Genomic DNA, 23917 nt, shown 5'->3' with positions numbered 1-23917 from the left:
CCCTGAGCAGGTGGATAAGGATCAGTCAGGCATACAAGGTGTAGGGGTTAGTACCTCCAATAGGGGTCACAGGGCACTCTATGGGCGGCAGTCACATCGGCGGCATATAGGGCCTTGCCATCCTTAGAAGTCACTTGTATGATGGTGACATGGAAATTTGTCCATTCCTTTACAAAGTACTATAAGATTGACAAACTAGCCTCAGCAGAAGCAGCGTTTGACAGTAGAGGGCTCCTTCAGGCCCTGTAGGCACCGGAAGTTGTGTGACCCACCCAGGGGGAGCACTGCTTTTTTACGTCCCAGGAGTAAGGAGTCAAGGACTGCCCCACTCCTGGACCACCGGAGAATGGAAGATTTGTATTCACTTATCGTGAAGCTTCCTTCTCGGTGATCCAGAGTGGGGCAGTCCTACCCACCCTCTCTTGATGGACACGACTTCCGGTCCTTTACGTTTTGCAGTGGTTCAGCTGTTCATGAATATGGTCTAACTGATTATGTGATGTGGTGGACTGTTGCTGTTTGTTTGCTGTAATGGTTAAAATACAGGTTTGTATTTGTTTAAGCCCATGGCTGTGATGGTATTCCCCAGTTGTCTGAGGGGGAAGGAGTTATTCTTTAAGTGGATTTACAGCAGCTCGGAGATGGCTGTCGGTATGACTGGGGATCAGAGGATAAGCCCCTCCCCTCTGGGATCAAAGTTTGCCGGCCCTGCCTACGGAAGGGGGAGGTGCTTTCCCAGGAGTAAGGAGTCAAGGACTGCCCCACTCTGGACCACCAAGAAGGAAGCTTCACGGTAAGTGAATACAAATCTTCCATTATTACCTATGAGTGAATGTTTGGAAAGAACTTCAGAATGGAATAATTGCCTTATTTTAATATTTTGGTTAACCTGTAATTGTTGTCAGTTTCAAGGTTCTTGTTTTGGATCTGTTCTGAGTGGGCTCCTGGGATGTTTGTTGGTGATTCCTTTGCAGACAGGAGCCTTCTTTATTCTTTATGATTTTGTTAGGAAATTCCTAAGTGGTGACATTCTTAATTCAAGGAATTTGGCCCATGTAGCTGCCATGCTTCCCTGTAGTGTTGGCAATCCATGTTGTTTGGGCACTTGGGAAATTACTTGCGTCCCCAGCACTGGCAGAGCATTGCACAGAAGGCACTTGAACAGGAGTAGAACCTTAAAAGGAAAGAATTCAAGTTAATCTCTCATCTCATTCCACTATGAACACAGACTAGAGAAAGGAAGGCTCAGTGTGGAGAAACACAGGCCTGGGATTTTTCAGGCCTAGATTTGCTTCTTTGATGAGCCCTGATATCTTTGGTGCCCTTAGAGCAAGAGACAGAGGAAGTTTTTAAAAAACAAAGTGATTGTTACTCACTGACTTGCAATGGGATCCAGCCCCCTTTTTCGTGCCCTTGAATCTGCCATATCTGCTTGTTCAATATCTTCTAACCCTTCTGTGCTGTTCAGGGATGTGTAGAGGTTAAATTACGGGAAAGGTATGATGATCTGAAAAACTGTGTTAAAATGGTGGGGAAATAAATGCTGTGCAGCCCAGTCCCAAGTCTGTTTATGTGGAAATAGGTCCCACTGAATTCAGTGTGATTTATTCCCAAGTACGTGTGCACAGGACTGTAGCCTTGGTTACACAATATTGGTTAAACAATAGGCATGTCAGCTAGGATAGGGAGGATGAGAGTATCTTCTTTCTTCTGCAGTGTGTCATAGTTACAGGGTTTTTTTTCCTTTGAATGTCTTCCTTAAGTGTGTATGACAAAATTTTGTTGTTATACTGACCCACCACTGATCTTTGACCATAGAAAAGGGCAGAGAGCTGTGATCCATACTTTCTAAAATGTTCAAGCAGATTCTTTTTCTCTTTAGCAGATGACACCAAGCCCCCACTTCCCCCCACCCTGGAGCCCACAGGACCTGCACCCTCCATATCGGAGCTGGACTCTCTGCAGGACCCTCCAACTCTCAGACCCATTAGTGAAAGCAAGTCCTTGAACAGACTACATAAACGGCTGAAGTCCGAGGGCGAGCTCTTTGATAAGAAGACACTGCAGAGGGAGAGCCACGCCTTCCAGCGCTTGCTCAGCGACAACGGCCTGAACGGATTGGCCCTTCAGGCCACGGGCACTTCTGTCAGCCCTCCATTTAGTGGAGTGGGCAGGCGGACATCTGTCCTTTTTAAAAAAGCCAAGAACGGGGTGAAACTGCAAAGAGGTCTGGACTGCCCCCTTGAGAATGGAGAGGACCACAACCGGAGTGGGCAGCTCTCCCGCTCCAGCATAGGGGGTGAGCGGCCATCCCGGAAACGGCCACAGAGTGGGAGCTGCAGCGAGAGCGATGGCGAGAAATCCCCCAGGCAGGCAGGAGTGACAGGTGACTCCCCTGAGCTTTCATTCCTCTGATGTCCCCAGGGCAGGAGGGTCTAATAGTTTCACGAAGTCTCCACTTCTATCCATAGCAGCAACCATTTCCCTGAATCCTTTGGTAACTGAGTTCTGTCACATGAATCCCAACACCAGTTTCTAGTTTTATTGTTGAGGGGAAGTTATAGAGCTTAGAAGTGAAAGAGGGCTTAGAAGTGAAAGAGGTGTTGTGACCAAAAAAAAGTTGGTAGCTGTGTTGGTCCATAGCAAAAGCCGTCTGAAATCCTTGCAGTGCCTTTTATTAAAAGCAGTCATTATTAAGACAACATAATGTTTTCCGTTATTCGTTTGGTCTTAGTAAAAGGCATTACATAGATTTTGGTTTTCATGCTGGGTAGGAAGTCAGATGAATTACCTTTATATGGGTAACTAATTTGGGATTTTTCTTCCATGATGACTACTAGGAGCTTAATGTAACAATCTTTGTTGACCCAGTAATGCATACAAGTTAACACTTGATGCTTAAGTCATCAGGTGCTGAACATGTATCTGTGAACCAATTCTAAGACATTACTTAAGGAAATATTTCATAAACAAAGTGGAGGCAGAGAAGAAGGTTTATTCCTTTCTAAATTTGCCCTTGTACCTATTTTCCCTTTTAAAATAAGCACTAGAACAATAAAAGAGAGGATCTGTTCTAATGTATTTTCCCCCCAGGAGTACATTTTGAAGTGATCTGGCAGGAGCCATAGAGGCAGCACAATCATTTCGCTGAAATAAACTCTTCATTCTATACTAAGGGTGCACACTTGCAAAATTAGTGTTGTAATTCTATATCGGAAAGTTGGGAAGGGAATTATTATTGTTTTCATTATCATTCCAGAAGGTTGTTGTGGAAAGATTAAAAGAATATTCCCAATATTGCCGTTCCCGACTTTCCCATTAGAAAATCAATAATTTTGCAAGTGTGCCCCTCCTGAAGCAGCAATAGCGGTGTGTGTGTGTGGGGGGAGAGTGCAAGGTTCCCTCGCGCCCAGTTGGTCCATGGTTCATTTGCCCTTTAAACTCTGAAGACCAGGTCTAAAGTTTAAAAGGCAGATGTGCCACTGAACGTCAGGGGGCACTCTAAATAACGGGTAGTAGCCTGACCACCAGAGGCTAGGTGTACCCTCTGTTGAAAACAGTGGCCATTTCAACTTTAAAGGGCATTATCTTCAATTGCTGGGACAGCAGCCAATCAGGCTGAGGGTTTTCCTCTCCCTCTCAGGCAGTAGGAGTGGTGAGGGAGAGCTGCTCTAGCCATTAAACTTTAAAGGGCCATTATTTTCACTGACAGGGTGACAGTGAGCCCCACAGCAGGCTTCTCCCCTCATTTGGAGGGAGCAGGAATAGCAAAGGAGAAAGGAGAGCCAGTCCAGCCACTGAAAATGGTACCTCTTTAAAGTTTAATGGGTGGTAGGCAGCCCGAGTCTGGAGACCAGGTCTACAACCTATTATTTAGAGTGCTCCCCAGCTGTTCAGTGGTGCGCTTGCCCTTTAAACTGTAAAGGGCCATTATTTTAAATGGGAGTAGATCTGGCCTGTGGCTTCTAATTGAAAATAATGGCCCTTCAAATTTTAAAGGGCCAGTATGCCATGGACCAGCTGTGAACAGTGAATGGCTTCCCAACCCGATACCGGATATTTCCAATATTTGTCGGGAGAAAAATATTCAGGAATGGGAAATAGTGAGAAAGCCTTTCACAGTGTCAGATGTTACCAGTGCAATCCAGGAAGTAACAAAGGCTTATCAGGCTCGCAATATCCAGTTGTACACCCCTGCTGTATGCAGCCTCATCATGAATACAGATAGTACCTGTCAGGAGTGTATAATACTTAGCACATTGTTGGCACTAAGTATGTCAGTTAGTAAGTAAAATCTTCCATTTAGGAATGTATACTGGTGTGTGCACTTCTCAGGGTGTTTTATGATTTATGTGTATGTGTTCATCTTGTCCTATAACAAAAGCTGATATTGTTTAAAATTAAAAATATAAAGTCCAAGATAATACCTATAAAGCATCAAGATACAAATCTAAGCTTAACCATCCCCACAGTAGAACACTGAAAAATAAGATCAGTATTTCTGGAAGAATTCCATGGTCAGCCACAAGTGAGAGAATTTCCCAGTTGTAGGACCACCACTGATGACACTTGTCTGGTGCCTTTGTTGCACGCAGAGGAAATTTCTAGGAAGGTATTGTTTAGTGGATATTTTGATAGCATGTAGAGGAGACAGTCTCTTACATACATAGAGGCTAAACTGTCTAGTGTTCTAGGTCAAACATCAACTTGAAGTGGACCTACATTCTGTAGGGAGTCACTGCATAAACTTCAGTGCTAATTCTCAGTAACAAGATGGTACAACAAATATAAGGGCCTGCATGTCTCCTGATAATGGCTGGTTTTTTGGTGGCTGAAATGCCTTGAAGAGACTGTGGAGGCAAGTTAACTCCTCTCTGTATTCTCCAAAGCAGTGTGGTAGCTTTGTGTGATGTTGTTTCACTTCATCCACTGATATCACCTGTTGTGGAAGTGGTAACTCATTCCATTACGCTAATGCTATATCCTAGGTCTACTTGTTCTTGTGACAATACAGCAAACATAACAGAAGTATAATCTGTCAGAAGTAGTTGAAATTAGACTAAGGAAAGGAATTCAATAGAAGAGTCAATGCTTAGGAGAAAGAGATAATCTGTTGAACTATTTTCACCCTACAGTTTTGACTGGGGCAAAGTCTTTGGCCATGTTAGATGTGCCATCATTCCAGCTATGTTTGACATTGCTGGAGAGACGTGTGTTGGTAACATTTGCCTGTGTCCAGAAGAATCTTACTTTAAACCAGTTTATTTAATGTTTGCTTGACAATCTGATCTGATCTTATCTAATTTATTACAGCAAGAGCTAGTAAAACAGTACAGTTTTGCTTGACAATCCACAAATTTTGACTGGACTTGTTCAATAGCCATTTTTTTACAGTTGTCCTCAATCCCTCCTCTCTCCTGTGTTATCTGGCATTCACAGAGGGCTCAGGGGAGGGGGTCAGCTTTTCATTTTGTGCCTAGTTTTGCAGACAATAGAAGAAAGAATCTCTCTTGCTGCTTCCAAGTGCTACAAAACCTGGTGCAGAGTGAGAAAACAGCCCTTCTCCAAGTCCTCTGTACATGCCAAAGGACTCGGGGGAGGAAGAAATTTATATTTTTCACCTGACAGGAAGAAAGAGACACCACCCTTCCTCCAAGTTCTCTGCAATGTGGGGATAACGCATAGTGGGGAGGGGTGTCTCAGGTTGTGCTGAGATTGCCAATTGGATTTCTAGGAAGACATACTGACTATATTCATGGAACACCATGTATGCTGCAAAGAAAAAAGGGACAACCGTAATTCCATGATCTGTTCCTTCTCCAGCACTGCACATTGCTGCTTTTATTCTCACATCAGCTGCAATCCACTTTCCTTGCTCCTGAAGTGAGAAAGCTGCTAACAGAATATGATTTCTCTTATGATCTTGCTTCCCAGATTTAGTCCATATTTACTCTGTCAGAGATCTCACTGAAGTTGTTACAGTTTTAAGGCTCACAGACTGTCCACCCCCCAACACACACCCCAGGAAGGTTGCCTGTGGAAATCTCATTGAAATGAATGTTAGCCATATTGGAGACCAAGCCCTATGAGGAAAGGCTGAGGGACTTGGGAATGTTCAGTCTGGAGAAGAGGAGGTTGAGTGGAGACATGACTGCTCTCTTTAAGTATTTGGAGGGCTGTCACTTGGAAGAGGGTAGGGAGCTGTTCCTGTTGGCAGCAGAGGACAGGACTCGAAATCATGGGTTTAAATTAAGGGCTGGAAGGTACCAGCTGGATAGTAGGAAAAACTTTTTGACAGTAAGAGTTGTGCAACAGTGGGATCAGCTGCCTAGGGAGGTGGTGAGCTCCCCCACACTGGCGGTCTTTAAGCAGCAGCTGGACAAACACTTGTCAGGCTATCCTGTATTGAGCAGGGAGTTGGACTAGATGGCTTGTATGGCCGCTTCCAACTCTGTGATTCTTTATTAGAGTGGTACTGTGGCTTACATTCATTTCAGTGGGGCTTGCACAGGCATTTCCTTTGGCCCCTCATTCTTGTCATGTATTGTTCTTCGCATGTTTCATGTGTATGTGTAAGTATATGTACACAAACACACTTTTTCTCCCCTCAAGATCGACAGCAATTCTTTGAATTAAAAAACAAACAAGTATTGCTGAACAGGTGCAAGACAACCATACAGTTGAACTTATTTGTTTAAAATCACAAAGCAGTTGAGATTATATACAAGGGAAGAAATGCATCATACACAAACAGCCCTAACGGGAAAGTTTATTATACTTTTTCAAGACTGCTTACCTTTGAATGGTTTGAAGGGTGACGATATATATTCAGTTCATGTCATATGTAATGTAGTACACACATACCCTCTACTTCATCACATGCTGGACCACTACTTGTCCTCAGTGTAAGTGGATGTGCTTTCAGGGATAGCGTAGGTCATGTAGTATACATAACAAGAAACATGTTCTGTGCTCACAAAATGTACTTTCTTTTTGAGGTACCCACTTTGTCCAGTTTTTCATATTTTTAATGTATAACACAAGAGGAAAATAAGAGTACCAGAACATTGCTGTGGGTTTCCTTGAATTAATTTTTGTGTTGAGAAACTGAAGTTGCCATTGCTTTTTAGCTGCAGAAGTGAGTTTGTGTTATAGTCTACAATTCTGAGTGTGATTCAAGACACTAATGGTAGTGCTTCTGTGATGAGTTTTTGAAGTCCTTATGCACACAATACATATAATGGCTTATTGTTTTTAAAGCAGATACTGTCAACTTTTGTTTTGAAGTAAGGGAGAAAACGGAATAATGTATGCATTTGTAAAACAGCTCAGGGTGTTATTACCCCTGCTATCTCACTGGCATTGAATTAAGTTAATGGGGAGTAGATTCAGGGTGGACCAGAGGATGTCCAACTTCACTCAAATAGTGGTTGGCTTCTGACATTCACTGCTGTGGGATATGGATATGGACACTAATTTAGTTGACTTTATTGTAGACAAATTCATGGAGGACAGGTCCATCAGTGGCTGTTATTTTTTATAGTATAACACTTATGCAATTACTCCGGTCTATACCCGGTGAAATCAATAGGCGTATTGATTTCTATGCAGAGTATCTCTGCATAGAAGCTAAAGCTTCCCCCTATTTTCGCCCCAGCAGTGGTATTCAGAGGATTACTGCTTCTGAGCATGGAGGTTGCATTTAGTCATCCACACTCAGTTCTATGGTCAGTTGATGACTAAATGGAACCTCCCATGTTCAGAGACAGTAATCCCCGGAATATCATTGCCAGGGGAAACACTAGGGAGAGGCTTTGGCCTGCATACTTTGCTTGTAGCCCTTTTATGGCATCTGATTGGCCTTTGTGTAAAACAGGACGCTGGGCTAGATAGACCATTAGACTGACCCAGCACTTGTGTTATTTCGGGGGAAAGTGCCATGAACAAGATCAAACAGGAATCTGGGATTCTGCTCATAGGGCTGTCCCCAGAAAAGTTAAATTTTTGAATATTTTAAACATATTTTCTGATAGAGACATGAGCATAAATCCTAAATGTTACATTAGGATCATGTTACATTGGGAATCAGAAGTATACGGATTCATTCCCTGATCTGCTGTGTATAACTTAATTGATCTTCTGCATTGTATTTGATTTCCTTCTCTCACCTCACTGTACTCTGTCAGACAAATGCTTACTATTTTGCAGAGCCTTTAAATGCTTTAGAAATTCAGTACAGACACACCTAAGTAAGACTGGGGAACTCACTAGAATGTAGAGATTCATTTCACAGAACAAGAAGGCTTCAGGAATATGTTGCCTGCATTTTGTGTCTGTATAGGCCCCTCGTGTTGACATGGTATGATGTCATCACATCACACTGGCAGTATAAACCCATGGTATGACAACTTACAGCATCCCTGAAACCATACCTGGCCGGATTCAGTAAGCTGCAGAGAGGAATCAGGTCTCCAGAATATGAAATGGGTCTTAGAGTGTGAAGTGAAAGCTCAGCACAAATTAAAATGCGTAAAAGTTTTCTGAAGCAGAACTCATTCCCAGAACCCATTAAGGTCAAGTCGTTAGATTTGCAAACAGGACTCTGTTTAGTTCATTAAGACCAGTGGACTTCAAGAGGGGCTAGATGGTGGGAAGAAGAGAGATGGCTGAGGAGCATTTCTTTATTATTAGGTGCACAATAGAATTGTGATGTCCTCTCTGTTTCCCTTCATAAATATGTAGCACCCTTGTAAGAGCAGTGCATTCCGCTAGGCTCATTCTCATGTCCGTTCTTCTCTTCGGCAGTGACCAATGGCTTCAGGAAGCACAGAGAGAGTGGGTCTGACTCAGAATGCAGTTCTGGCCTCGGCAGTGGTCTCCCATGTGATGTTTTGAGGTAAGCTGTCTTTTGCGAAGTGTTACTCAGAATAATAACTTTTAGATGATAACTGGGCTTTCTTGACATCATTTGGCAGTGTGATCATGTGTCAGCTGCACGGCTGGTGTTACTTTTGCAGGTGGGGATGAAGCTGGGTTCTTCCATGCATGTATTCTGAGTAAAATGTAGCAAAGTAATTATAACTATAACATTGATGTCTGTGTTGCATTTTTGCCCTAGTCATCTTTATTTGCTGCATCTTCCTTCATTTTGTATTTTTCTTCCATTTCTTCAAATAATCCATCTTCTGATCCGTGGTAACCAAGGCACTGAGAGAAAGCCTTGGACTCATTTCTCTTTTTAAAATTAGTATTTCGTTGAAACACAGTCCCTACCATTAGCCTGCCAGCCTCGGTAAACATCCATGCTGGTTGCATCTTCCTTTAATGTGACAGGAAATGCTTGACACTAGAACAGCCCACACAGAGGCAGGATTGCCCAAAATTGGCTTTCTTCCATCCCATCATACCTTGACTCCACATGCCCCTGCATTAACATTTCTTCTCCTTGTTTGCCTCTCTAGGAAGCTGCTGATTACTCTCCCCCCCCTTTTATGAGGCTACCCGTGACATAGAGCAATTGTTTTGTAAGAGTATTTGTTGCCACTCATGCCACCCACAAGGCATGGTGTTTGCAACAGAATGCTGCTAACATCCCTTACCAGACACAGAGGAATTACAGGATTAAGCCTGTCCTTGTGTAATAATGGTAGAATTGTGACCATCGCTTCCAAAAAACCAACCGCTATACTGTGGTTTGTCTCCATACCATCCGCCTTTACTCGAAGGCACAACTGGAAGTGAACTCAGATTGCATGTTGGAGCTAATGCTTGACTTGATTTCCTGACTTTCTGTTCTTTATCACAGTGGTCTGACTCCTCACAAACGGAGCCGAGGAAAGCCAGCTCTTGCACGGGTCCCATTCTTGGATAGTGTAAATGGAGATTTGGAATACAATAGCTCAGGTGAGAAGACCGCAGTATAAGTGTGTCTTAGGTCAAGGTACAGCCATGGGGCTTTCTCTTTTATGGGTGCAGTTTTTCCTAGTGGCTGTGCCAAAGGACAGTAAGTCTGCAAATCCTAAGGAACTTATTTTTGAGCAGATATATGTAGGAATTAGCAATAAGCAGAGTGTCCGTCAGAGAGACAAACCTGCAGATGGTGTCAAGCTTTCTGCATGCTCAGAGGGCTGCCTGGGAATGCAGACAAATAGTAATTTGCAATTTTAAAAATGTAGAAGACCCTTCACCACAAGTGACTGAGCATGCTCATTGCTCTTGTGCTATTGAGAGCCAGGTGAGAGAGTCTGTTAAAGCAGGAGAGACGACATAGAAAGGGAGGTTGGCCTGCTCAGCCCATAAGACCTTATAGTATCCCGGGGGGAGAGATTTGAGTTGGGAGGTGGAGTTTCCCAGTTGTATATCCTTCCCTCATGATGGCCAGTGAATCCCTATTTTGTTCATTATTTAAATTGAAATTCAAAGCAGAAGTGATGTCTTGGATAAGATGATCCTCACCTTCATGCTCATAATACTCAAGCCTTAGATTTGCAGTTCCTTTCAAGGGAGATTCTAAGTCAGTTTGTGTAACTTTTTTAGGTAGAAATCTACTGATGCCCTTTGAGGAGCAAACTGAACTAGAACCGCTGGAGCTTGTGTGGGCAAAGTGTCGTGGCTATCCTTCTTACCCAGCATTGGTATGTATGCTTGATTTGCTTGCTTCCTTCTTTTCAATGAGGGCATGCTGATGGCCTAGTATCTAGTGCTTATGTTTCAGTTCATTTAGCTGGGGGGAAAGAAGACATTCTTGGAAGAAATAGTGCATAATCATGCCCCTACAGAGTAACTGGTTGGTGGTTGTGTGAAACAGGATGCTGGACTGAATGGACCACTGGTCTGATCGAGCAGGGCTCTTCTTATGATCTTATAACACTCATTAAGAGTCTTACTCAGTACCTTTAGGGAGTCATAACAAGAAAGGCATACTAAAATTGAGTAAATAAAATTAAAGAGGATCCAGAATAGGTGTCACTATCCATCTTTAACCTAACCATTACCATACTGGAAGATTTTAAGTGATCATGACTGGATCTGTTGTGCTGAGAATAAAGAACATAAAGGCAAAGTTTGTAGGTTGGATCCAGACTGAATTTTTCATTAGTGGAATAGAACTTTTCTGGCTCCCTCCTCCAAAACACTGATCTCCATGAAATGCTTCTCCTGGGGAGATAAGGGATCCTGAGGAGTGATGAGAGGGGTCTGCAGCGGAAGGGGAATCAGTGGAAATTGACAGTTTAGTCAGGATATGTGATATAATGTGGTCTGCACTTTCATCCTTGATTTCAAAAGCAGCAAACCTATACAAGTGGCCATCAGATATATAATAGACTGCTCTGGCCATCTTATTTCCATTTGATTTTCGAAGAAAAACATGAGTGTGCCAAAGTTTGCATCTCAAAACAATAACGGTCCTCTTAGATATATCATTCAACTTGTGTCTCTAATTATCTCGATATGTGGAGTTTTTCACTGTACTGAGAAATATATATATATATTTATTTATTTGTATGCCGCCCCCTCAGCGATTGGGATCTTGGTGCATCTATATTAATAGCACAGACAAAATACAGTATAACACAGTATAATCAACCAGGTAATAGCACATTCAAAGCAATGAGCCATTATAACCTCAGCTTGTGGGTTCTGTGGGGCAGAACTTGGAAGGAATCTTGCAATCATTCAGAGAGAGTAAAACATTTTTTACTTTCCAATTAACATCATGTAACAAAAACATAGATCTTAGTAACACAGCAGAACAGGGAGCTTTTAAAGTACAAACCATTAACTTCTCCCTTCTTCAGAGCCTGCCACCCCCAAAGTCCATCCTTTTCCTCTTGTCGGTGGGTCAAGAAGTCTCCAGCTGAACGCTCTGTGCACCAGCTTCCAAAATGAGGGTCCCAGTTGAACTCCCTACTAGATGATATAGCCCTGAAATAATAATTCTAAAATTTACAATTTAGAACAAGTGAAACCAGTAAAAGCTCATAATATTGTTAACCCATTTCACGGACGGGGAGGTAGAAGTGGGGAGAAAAGTCAAACAAAACTGGAGAATAAAAACAATTTAATCTGGTGTTTGAAACTAACAAAACTATGTGCCAGGAAAAGAACTGAAAGGAGGGAGTTCCATAAATGAAGAGTCTATAGAATAGTTCCTGTCTTTAGTAGGTAGCCACCACACATTCAAAAATGGAGGGGGGGGGGCACAAAGAAAGACCTCAGCAGATAATCTTAGTTGTCAGGTTGGACCATATGGGGATAAATACTCTTGTCTGAGTCTGTTTTAAAGATGATAGCCAGCACTATAGTCAGGTAATACTGGAGAAATAATTTAAACCTGTGAACAATCCAACATCTGAATACTGTACTGAATACTGTACCAATTGAAGCTGCCATAGGCTGCCCCATGTATAGCAGCCCCATATATAGTGAGTGGTTTCATTTTTTTTAAATTTAAAAATGCAGTACAGTATTGACATATCAATATACTGCTGTAATGGTAGGTCAAGCAGGATCCCTGCATTTTCAGCTTTCATTTTTAAAAAGTCAGTCTCTAGTACCTCCCATTGTGGAAGAAGGCATATCTTTCAAAAAGAAAGCACCCTCCCTTGAAAATCTTTGATTATTTAACGAACATATGGAAATATAGCACATTGCAAGAGTCCAATCTAGATGTGTTCAAAGGGTGCGTAACCATGGGCAGTTCCTGTTGATCAAGGAATGGTTACACTCATAGCTGGGCAATGGCACGATGCATCACAGAGATCTGTGCCTCTACCTGCATGGTTCTAAGGGCCAAAACAGATGTGATGCTGGAAGTTCCATGGAAGAACTAAAATAAAATCCATGTTTTACGCTGTTGCATTGTCTTGTAAATGACTGGTCTGTGCCTTCAGTGATCTTCATGTGTGCTTCTATTTTTTGGAGTATTCTTTATGCAACAGTAAATGAGGCTGAATCCTAAGTCATCTTCTGTGGGTGGAAGAGCACATGTGGTTGGGGGAAGAATTTTTTTCCTGTTCCCTCTTTCCACTGCAGAACCCTCGTTGTAGTGCATGCTATTCTTGAGAGTTCACCAACCTCAAAGGTCTGCATTTTGGAGATCACACAGACTGCAATAGGAATGGTGAGACAAAAAGATCCATTCCACAAGTGGAGTGCAACTTAGGCACTGCAGTGCAATCCTATCCAGAGTTACTCCTGTTGAAGTCCGCTGAAATCAATGCACTTAGACTGGAGCAACTCTGCATAGATTTGCACTGTAAGTATAAGAAGTGTTTCCACTGCTGAAAATACCAAATTATTAGATTTGTGGTTTGGGTCTAACAACTGAACTATTCATTAAATACTTGTGTGTACATTACTTTTGTGTTTCCCTATGGCTGAGCAGTTTTGCTTGCACCCAGTTTATTGCATGAACATTGGATGATGTAAGCAATGTAAGTATTATTACATGTGGTGAAATCTTTCCCTATATATTTCCTTTGATAAAAATGCAGCTTCCTGGTGGTATGTTTGCAGTATGCACAGTGTCTACATGGGAAGTAGGCTTAAGTGGAGCTTGGAAGCGATTACTGAATGAAGTTTTTCCATGGACATGTGTCAGTTCAGATTAGTCATTCCACAAGTCCATCAGTTACTAAGGGCCATTGTCAATAAATGCTCCTTTCTAAATTGAAACAAATATGATCAAAAGTCAGGTTAAAAGTGAGTCTCTTAATGAATGTTGAGTTTAGCAGATTGTTTGTATAAAGTGTTGTTCCTTTTTGTTGTAATCATGGCCTAGATCCTTCTTAATGCTTGCACAATGGTGCTCCAGATCTTTTCTGCCTCCCCCTAGCAGCTCCTTAGTAGCTATGAAAAGCTGGTTCTGCAGATCAGGGCTGTGGGGCTGCAGCAAGGAGGGGGAGTTGGGTGAAATCAGCCCCACCTTCTGCTGGTGCAGTGATCATGAAGGTTCAAGATTCACGGGGATGAAGGAGGGGTGATTTGGCTTTATTTCCCCTTCTTACTGCAGCCCTCTCTCTGTGTTTGAAGACTTCCAACTCCCAGCATCACTTTTTCAAGCATCATGGAGAGCTGCTGGGGGAAAAGATCTGTGATGGGGAAGCACCTGCTGTCCATGGCTTGTAGGATCTAAGCCAGTGTCTTCTGACCATCTTGTTCTGTAATTTAGTGCTTGTACATGAAAAGCATGAATGCGGGAACAATTTCTTACCAGACACAAATGTATGCAGGTTGTTGCGTCTTTGGTGATGGTGGGGGCCACATTATCTAAGATAAGAGTTCTTGCCTTTAATCCAGGTTCTGTGCCAGCCTTTCTTCGGGCATTTCTTTTCAAAATAATCACAGGGAACAATTCTAATCTAGTCTCATTTTATTCTAAGAGGCTTACTCCCAGGAACGTGTGCTCAGGATTGTAGCCATAATGCTGTTAAACTATTCCTGTGATCACACACACTAAATAATCCACTTTCCAACTGGATTTTACTGTGTGAACTGGCAAAATCCAGTTTGAAAGTGGATTGAAAGTGGATTGTTTCGTGTATGTGATCACAGCATGTTACAGTTATCAGTTTATCCTTCCATGTTTGGAAATGTGGATGCTAGTAGTTATTCAAGTAATACCATCTCGTGTACATTGTCTGTTTGTTTCTTTTTAAAAATGACAGAAAGCTTACCTGTTTGATGAAGAAATAGTTATGACCCATTATGTCTGCCAAAACTGACTACCTTATTTATCTCTTGTGCCACAAAGCTGGCACTAGTCCAGCAGCATTTCTAAAATGCTGAGTCTAATTTTGATCCAGTAAATATAAATTCGGAATCAGTAACAGGTGCAGTAACTTGGGTCAGCTGGATGGTACTGTTCCTACACTTGGACATGGGATGGTGTCACTTGCATAAAATATTATTCTAAATTCTGATTAAATTCTGGTTTGACAAAAATAACACACTTTTTCCTCTCGTATGACCTATTGTGAGATTAGTTCAATACTGGAAAATGGAGAAAGGGATATCAGATTTTATTTGAACAGGTACAGGTTTGGAAGAGACGGCAAGGGAGGCATATAGTGAATATCTTTGCCTTGTGTGAAAGGATATTAGTCATTTTCCTTACATATTATTTTAAATTACTAGCTTGAACAAATTGAAATATAGAGTACTAATAAGCTGTGATCACTGCACAGTTGCTCAAAGATTTTGCTAAAGCTTTTTGCTTAAAAGGCTTCTAGCCTTAACAACTCTGGGCTTTGCCTTGCTGTGCATATTAAATAATTAGTAATGTTTTGCTTTGCTCCCACTAACTCATTCCTTTTCACAATTCTCTTGGCTCGGTACTACATCCAGTGTAGATGCTTGGATGCTCTGTGTAAATGCTCAGACATGTTAGTTTAATTGCATTTTAAATCAAGAAATCCCATTTCACCACCATAGATTAAATTCTTATCCTCCCCTACGCCCCAGTGTCCTCAGGCACTACAAAATAGGGCTGTGTTCTTAGACTGAGTTTTTAAGCTCTGTGGTTGGTTGTGAGTCTCCAGAATCTTACCACTGTTGCTTGTCTGTATTTACAGATAATTGATCCTGAGATGCCCCGAGAGGGTCTACTTCACAATGGAGTTCCAATCCCTGTTCCGCCTCTGGAGGTATTAAAACTAGGGGAGCAGAAACAGGCAGAAGCTGGAGAAAAGCTTTTCCTTGTCCTTTTCTTTGATAACAAGAGGACATGGTGAGTGAATGCAAACAGATAAACGGGAAAAACATTTTTTATTCTATAGAGTGTCAAGAAGTTATTTTGATTTAACTTACTGGTGAAAAATGTAAGCTTGACTCCTGCCTAGAATTCCTGCAGGTGCAAGAGGAGGGTGATTTTTGCCAATTCCCCTCTCCCACAGGATACCTCTCATTCTCCCCTCAGCTATTTCTGAGCTGTTTTTCATGCTGTCTTCTGCAGTCCCTTTAAACATCCTGAAACAGCTGCATGGCAGGGAGCACCTACCTGCCATGCAGCTGGCCCCCCCCCCCGCTGTTTTGCAGTCCCTTTAAACTTTAAAACAGCTTTTTCGGGCTGTCTTCTGCAGTCCTTTTAAAGTTTAAAGTGACTGCACAAGACAGCCTGAAATAGCTGAGTGGTGGGGAGGTACTCCCCACCAATCAGCTGTTTTTGCGGCCTTCGTGGGAAACAGAAAACAGGAGTTTAACAGGACTCGGAGTCCTATTAAACCCCTGCTTTCTTTCTTTTTTAAAAATATATATTTATTAGTTTCCACATAACCTGACATACAGACACAGACACCAACACCAACAAACATACACCTATTTCATCAATTTTTAAGCACATTGGACCTCATACCTGGACATTACATTATTCCTTACTCATAACACTCCACCCACCTATTTTTATCCTCATAATATTACTATTCACGTATTTCATATTTCACAACACTAATGCTTCCCAATTGTATCTATAACCATTTTTCAAATTCATAATAATTTTTTTTTACCTTCTAAACTTAATTTCATTACTATGGAGCAATTATAGTTATCCAAAGTATTCAAATTTCATTTAGAGTTTAACACATCAAACCTCATGCCGAGAAATTACATTATTCCTTACTCATAACATCTCACACATCTCTTTTTATCACCATATTACTATTCACATATTTCATATATCACATACTGATACTCCCCAATTATATCTATAACCTTTCTACATTTCAAACTCATTTGTAATTGTTTCCTTTACATCATTATCCAAAATATTCATATTTCATTTAGTGTTTAAGTAAAGTTTAAATCTATATCCTTGTGCCCTAGGTTAGTCTTAAATCAAAATACCCAAAAAATTAATTCCATTTTCATCCCTCAGTGACCCATTTATACCTTCTTAAATCAAATGCTCAATCTTAAATCCAAATATATTAATTCTATTTTTATCCCTACATAACCCATTATACCTTAAACACAATTCGGCTCATTCCTATCATGAACAGAAATATACCTAACGAAAATAAATTTATAATATACCCACACGTAGAACCACAAATAGTAACTAAAAGTACCATAAATTGGGTTACTGCCTCCCTCTAAGTTATAATCCCAGCTATATTCAATGTACAAATTATATTACTATATATATTACAGAAATTATATTTCTGTAACCATTCCCTTCCCAATTCATATCCCTATTAATCCCTTAAATTCATATTAAATACTATTATACCAAAATACCATATATACACATAATAATAATAATAATAATAATGGTAATATATATATTTTCAGTCTCATACTCTCTCAAATTACTATTTAGAACAACATCTTATCCTTAATCATTTTCTTTTTCACAACCATTATCTCAGCACGGAGAAGTATCCTATACAGGAAGAAATATTCCATGCACCCACAACATTCTTGACCCACATTTGTTCTCCCATCCTTCTGATGTCATTTTCTTCCTCTGAATCACTTTTCTATGCCTAATGTCTTTAAATTCTTGTCTTCTCATATTCCAGCTTTCCCTTTTCTGTTTCCATAAATCCATTATTATTTTTTTACGTTTTTTAAAGTTCCTCTCATTATCCCTTGATTTTCTATCTTCTTTTTCTTTTTCACTAGAGCAATTAAGGTAGGTCCCTTTTTCACTTCTATTGCTGCATAATAGTCTCTATGAGTCTCCATCTTCTGGTCCCAATTTTGTATAGTTAAAGATTGCTTGTTCGACAGCTCCCTCTCCTGGCCGTCGTCCTGATGCTCCACTAGTATTAGGAAACCTTGTTCCATATCCTCCTCGTCCACATTTGTCACGTCAGTTTGTATGTCCCCTGATTCTCCAAACAGATTTTTACAAGCTGTTGTCACCGCGTCTTTGATTGTAACCATCAAAAATCTTTTTAACTGCTCGTAAGTAAGCTCTCCTATTTGCATTTCTGGATCAAACTCTACCTCTTCTTCTAACGCCGCCGCCATTTTAAGTCTCTCACACCAAACCGGGTACTACACCTTCACCTGTTTTAAAGTTCCAACTCCAAGCTAATCCGTTTTTTTTAACTTGTCTTGTTTTTGCAACTCTCTTTCTTCTTGCCCCCTCCTCTCTGAGAGTTCTTATTCATTCATAACCCCACACTGTCCATAACCACTCTCTCAATACTTATGGGGCAATTAAAAAAAAGGGGGGATGTGTCTTATTTCGAAATATAATTTCATATGAAAATACGTGAAAACGAAAAAACCTCTCTTGAGGGCAATGTCCTACTTACATCCACTCAATTTACAGAGTTTTTTTAAAAGGTTGGTCGCTGCTAGGGAGCCATTTGCATGACTCTTCCAAACTTCATCCCTGCTTCGGGGCATGGCATCGAGACCTCCGCGATTGCCATCAACGGAGATACCAAGCAAAGCCCCCTGCCACTTCCTCTCCCTCCAGGAGACGAAGCGGAGCCCTCCTGAGCTTCGGGAGGCTCCCGAAAGAACAAAGTGGAAACGGGCGTCCCCAGAACGGTCCGAGGCACGCCCACTCGCAGCGCCGTCCCGCGCACTAAACCCCCGCTTTCTGATCCATCCACGAACCATCACAAACCGCATGAACTGCTCCAAATGTTTGTGGAAATTCGTGATGGTAGAGCCATCTGTTCCCGAGCTATGAACAGGGCAGAATTTGTAACGAATTTTGCTTCATGGTTCGGTTCATGCCCATCCTCTTGGCCTAAAAAGCCAAGGGGAAGCAGAAAACACGATTTGTCACATACATCTGGTAGACATAATCTGGTAGACATAATCTTGCACACACTGTTCTAACTGTGGTTTATAGAAATGTCTGAATCCAGTCTTAGGCTCAGGGTAATGGCAAAATCATTCCCTAAACACTGAATAATGTCTTATATTTGTTTTTAAATTGCAGGCAGTGGCTTCCACGGGACAAAGTTCTCCCCCTTGGAGTAGATGACACCGTGGATAAACTAAAGATGATGGAAGGACGAAAAACCAGCATCCGCAAATCTGTCCAGGTGGCTTTTGACCGGGCCATGATCCATATGAGTCGAGTCCGGGGAGACCATCCTTTTGTCACGCCAAATTATCTGTAGGGACTACAAGAACCTGCTCTGCCCTTCCTTTCCACCCCAATAATAATGTCTGCCTCCATAGGAATTGTGGTGGGTGTGCACTGATCGGTAGGATCAGTAGGATTCTTCCATGCTGTGGATTTTTTTCTTTTTTCTTTTTTGGTGTTCATAGGAGAGATGCACTATTCCTAGCTGTAGGAAAAGCTCCTGTAAAGTCCCTGATATGTGCCAAAAGTCTGTCTGATTTCTTTCTGAATACGTCTCAATGAAGAGCCAGCAGGAGAGGAAGTGAAGGAATGGTCTGACCAGCAAGAAGATGTCAGGAGCACCTGCAGTGTAATGCTTTGGCCCTGGCAGAATCTTAGATCAGGTTATATGGGACGGGAAAGCCGAACTCATTTGCTGGCTGGAACTGAAGGGCGCCCCCCCCCCCCATCTCTTGGGTTTTCAGTCTTCAGCGAGTCCTGAAGAATTTTCTGGAGTCCGCCAGCAGTGTAAACAGCCCCAGTGTAGAAGATGAATGTGTGCCAAATTTACAGTAATATCCACCATACTTTTCGCATGTCATTTTTAAAGCTCTGATTTGCCTCACTGAATCTATACATTTATAGCCTAGTCTTTCAAATCTGATGCCTAGATTTAAATATATGTTTTCATGTTCAATCTAACCAACAGAAAAATACAATGAAAACATTTTGATTGAGTTCCCGCTTTCTCTCATGCACATTTAAATGTGAAGAAGAAATCTCTATTAAAATGTTTTGTGTGATTAAGTTTATGAAGTAGGGTTTTGTCACATTTCAGTTCAGTAATTCAGGAGCTCCAGCTTCTGGTGAATACATTATTAAAACTGGGCAAAACAGTGTTTTAAAACATCCCTCAGAAAGCATCTAATTTGTTGCAACAGCTTCGTTATATAGTTAGCAGTTGAGGAAATCATAGGTTGTATCCATAGCCCATGCTCGAAGGTGCTGCTTACAGATCTTTGAGTAGGGGTGTGCATTTAACATAACCTGAGCCAGAAAAATACCTTATTGGTAGGTATTTGTTCAGCCAGTTAGCCAGTGGGCTACTTATCTGGCTATCTGAAAATGGCCGGCCCAAAAAATTCCAAAAATATTCAGGATTTTTTTGACTGCTGGATAGCCGCAGTCAAAGGGCATTTAAAGGATTCTCAGTCCCTTTAAATGCATTTGGAGTTCACTTGCCGTGAAGTCGCATAGCTTTGAGAAGGCATTTAAAGGGTCTGCGATACTTTTAAATGCCTATTTTCCCCTTCTTAGGAAACAATGGAGGGTGGGGGTACCTTTTTCTGGGGCCCATAGAATTGGACCCCCTGGTCCAATCTTTTTGAAACTTGGGGGGGGGGGGTTAGGAGCGGCACCAGCAGCTATGTTGCAAATTTGGTGTCTCTACCTGAAACAGCAGCTCCCCCAGATACCCCCAGATTGATTCTCCATTATAGCCTATGACTATATTGACTGTAATGGTCCCCATAGAGTATAATGGAGACAGAAAAAATTGGCAAACCAATACCATACTGGTATTGGGATTCAGGAATACTGGGAAATACCAATATTTTTCGAGTTCAATATACCCAAACTCGAAAAATACCGGAGATTTTTGCACACCCATATCTCTAAGTAGTGGCTGCCACATGCACATAACTGTCTCTCTGATGCATAAATCTTGATGGTTGCTGGATGCAGGTTCAGCCTCTTGCCAATGCCAAGAAGATAATACATATATACAAACCTGTTTCCATTGCTTATAGAGGGATTGGGGGTCTGTTGCACACCTCGCTGCATGTGCAGAGCTTTCTCCAGATCTGAATGATGCAATCCCTGCTTGCCGTGAGTGCCATATGTAGAGTGAAATGTGCAGCTTTGGGTAGAGACATCCGTATCAAACCACAATTCCTCTTTACCATCTTGTTTTGTGTTAAATCAGGATGTTCTCCTTGCTCATCTGAATATGTTGCAGTTCCTTTCCCATAAGTGCTTCACCCTCCACTTTCCTGCTCTATGAGCCTCCATTATGAAGATCCGTTAAAATAACAGAACGCAGCTCCTCAGAGAATACTATTTTTTACCTTTCATGTGCTGAAAAAACAGGGAGTGCAGTAGTCTGCAAGTGACAAAGTATTTCATGTTTGAATTCTGATGTACCTTAGATTTTTTTCTTTTCTTTTTAAGCATTATAAACCAAAGGTGCGGAGCAAGATTGTAATTTGAATAAATCATCATTTTTCTTTTCAATTTTTTATTTTATTTTTTTCATACTAAAAGATTGTGGAACAAAAGATTAATGATAATAAAAAAAAATTAAATAAAAGGGGGGGGGGGGGGGAATCACTGCCAGTTCTATGTGGCCTTTTTTAAAAAAGTACCACATCTTATATATTGGGATACATACATCTTATATACAACCACACTTTATGGAAAATATCTGTAACATATAAAGAAGTGAAATAGGATTTTTTTTTAAGTCAATAATGCCTAAAGAGTGTGGCTGCAGAAGGAACTTATGTACATAGTTGTAAAATACAGTTCTAAATTATTCAGGCCGATTGTTACCATTCTTAAAGTCCTCAGTTAATGTTGCTGGGTCTTTTGTATGCACACAGTGTAATTAATTTAAAGCAACATACACTTTTCCCAGGTTGTAGCTCAGCTGTGGACTTGTGACCTGTGTATAACTGTTTTAAGATCTTGCATTTTGACTTTTATTTCATGTTTTTAAAACTGCATTTTAAGGATTTGAATTGGCTAATTATCCTGCTGTTGCTATGGGACCTAAACATGACTTGTCAATCTGCTGTAAAGCACAGATGGCTCTATTTATTGTAGAAAGTGAGTTTATTTGCTTTCTAGAACTGTTTATATCAGATGGTATAAGAGGTAATAAAATTCTATGCTTGTAAAGAAAAAAAGTGCTAATTTTACCTACTATAATCTGACTGTCTGAAACTATATTTTCTCTCTGAGAAATAAATGTTCTAATGTAAAACACTGAACTGAATTGTCTTGATCTAGGGATCTAGGTAAATGCTCTGCTTGATATTCCACAGTGATTTAGCAGTTTTCATAAATCTCCTCTTCTGGATTCCTGCCTAAACTGGAAGTTGTTCTTTAATCTTATTTGAATTGCAGACATGGCAAAATGCAGAAAGTTTGGCAGGAAGAAACAAGTGGGACTTCTCAGAACGTGTGAGCAGGGATAGGAAAGTTAAAAATGAGGGACCCTAGAAAAACCTACAATGTGAAACTTTGACTTCTGAAAGCTTTTTGTATTTTTTTAAAGACTGTCGAGGTTTCATGTGATGCAGGCTGAACACTTAGGCCACTCTAGGATATTGAACTTTAGATAAGGGTAAGCATATATATTGTGTAATAGTACCTACAAGTCTTCTTCCAGCACATTCAGAATTCTTTTTAATTGAATTACAAATTGGCAATCACATGACTGTTCTCGTACGTATTCAGTGTAGCAAAGTTCCACTCAAAACGTATGCTCAGTATACCATATGGATTGTATGAACTGACCTGCAAAACTAGGTTTAGGATAAGTGTTTTATTTCCCTCTTCCAGAATGGAATGATACTAGTATTGTGATGGCTGCACTCATAAAGGGAAGCCAAACTGCCCTCCTCATCAACTTTTTTTTGGATGCTGCTCAGTTTGAAAAGAGCCATGGCAACTGAAGTCTTGATCAACTGTAGCTGTGACCTGGGACCCTAGCCAGGCCCAGTACCATCACAGTATACTTTCCAGGGTCAGATGCTAAACCCACATCAACTGGCACTGGGGTGTGAATTATCTGTTCTTATCTGTTCTTCAGGGTGGAACATCTAATAAGGTCTGCTAATGAAATTGGAGATTGACACTTAGACTTTGGTTCTAGAGCTGGTGTACCTTTAGATTTTCCTAACAACTAATTTTTCCCACTTTTGATGCTGGTGGAGGATTTTATTTGGAGCTCCTGAAACTACTCAGATATCAAGAGTCATAACAAGACATCCTTGTGCTGGTGTCATAGGGATGAATGCTCTTGAGGCACTTGGGGAGGGGCCGTGGCTCACTGGGAGAGTATCTGCTTTATATGCAGAAGGTCCCAGCATCTCCAGTTAAAAGGATTAGATAGGAAGTGATGTGAAAGACCTCTGCTTGAGACCCTGGAGAGCCACTGCCAGTCTGAGTAAACAATACTGACTTCAGTGGACCAAGGGTCTGATTCAGTATAAGGCAGCTTCATGTGTTAATGTGCGTTCACCATGGCTAACATGTCTGCCATATGCATTCCCATCAATTTCACTGCTCCCACTGGTTCTTCAAAGTATGTGGTATCTGGGAGTAGAAATCATCCCAGTGGCATTATATTGGCCAAGACAGGCTGAGAAGCAATGAGTGGGGCTTTGGCTCAGTTGCAGAGCATCTGCTTTGCATGTAGAAGGCCCTGGGCTCAGTCACTGGCACCTCCAATTAAAAGGATTAGGAAGCAGGCGATGTGAACGCTGTCTGACTGAGAGCCTGGATAGCTGCTGTCAGAGTAGACAATATTGACCTTGATAGATGATGTACTTACCACCTCAACTGTTGCCTAGGAAAATTCATATCACAGTAACTAGTTAATTCTCTTAGGTGCAGAATTTTTTTGTCTTTTGTGTTATAGACTAAGCTGTCGATTGTTCTGGTGGTCATGGTTTAGGCAGAATCTTGTATGCCTAGTGAGAATGGACCATTTCTACTGATGGAGCCACACCACATCACTTCTTCCCCAGACCAATTTATTAGATTCTTTGCCTCATTCTGTTTGGAATAATTTAATTATCTCTTAAATTCTGCAAGGAT

At 41.2% G+C, this 23917-nt stretch overlaps 1 protein-coding gene across 1 annotated transcript in view; it reads left to right on the top strand.

Moving 5' to 3' along the window:
• BRPF3 (bromodomain and PHD finger containing 3) overlaps window positions 1-19654 on the top strand; it is a 43002-nt gene extending 23348 nt beyond the window's left edge. The window contains exons 7-12 of the mRNA XM_015421554.1: window positions 1886-2386; window positions 8806-8896; window positions 9806-9903; window positions 10537-10634; window positions 15576-15730; window positions 18905-19654. Coding sequence (XP_015277040.1) covers window positions 1886-2386; window positions 8806-8896; window positions 9806-9903; window positions 10537-10634; window positions 15576-15730; window positions 18905-19088 — 1127 coding nt within the window. The 3' untranslated portion in view covers window positions 19089-19654. The remainder of the gene's footprint in view (window positions 1-1885; window positions 2387-8805; window positions 8897-9805; window positions 9904-10536; window positions 10635-15575; window positions 15731-18904) is intronic.
• Window positions 19655-23917: the final 4263 nt, after the last annotated feature.

Source organism: Gekko japonicus, unplaced genomic scaffold (genome assembly GCF_001447785.1).
Source record: "Gekko japonicus isolate JY-2015 unplaced genomic scaffold, Gekko_japonicus_V1.1 scaffold1371, whole genome shotgun sequence".
In the NCBI taxonomy this organism is placed as follows: domain Eukaryota; kingdom Metazoa; phylum Chordata; class Lepidosauria; order Squamata; family Gekkonidae; genus Gekko; species Gekko japonicus.
Note: the sequence above shows the minus strand (reverse complement) of the source record. Positions and strands in the feature narration are given on the sequence as shown.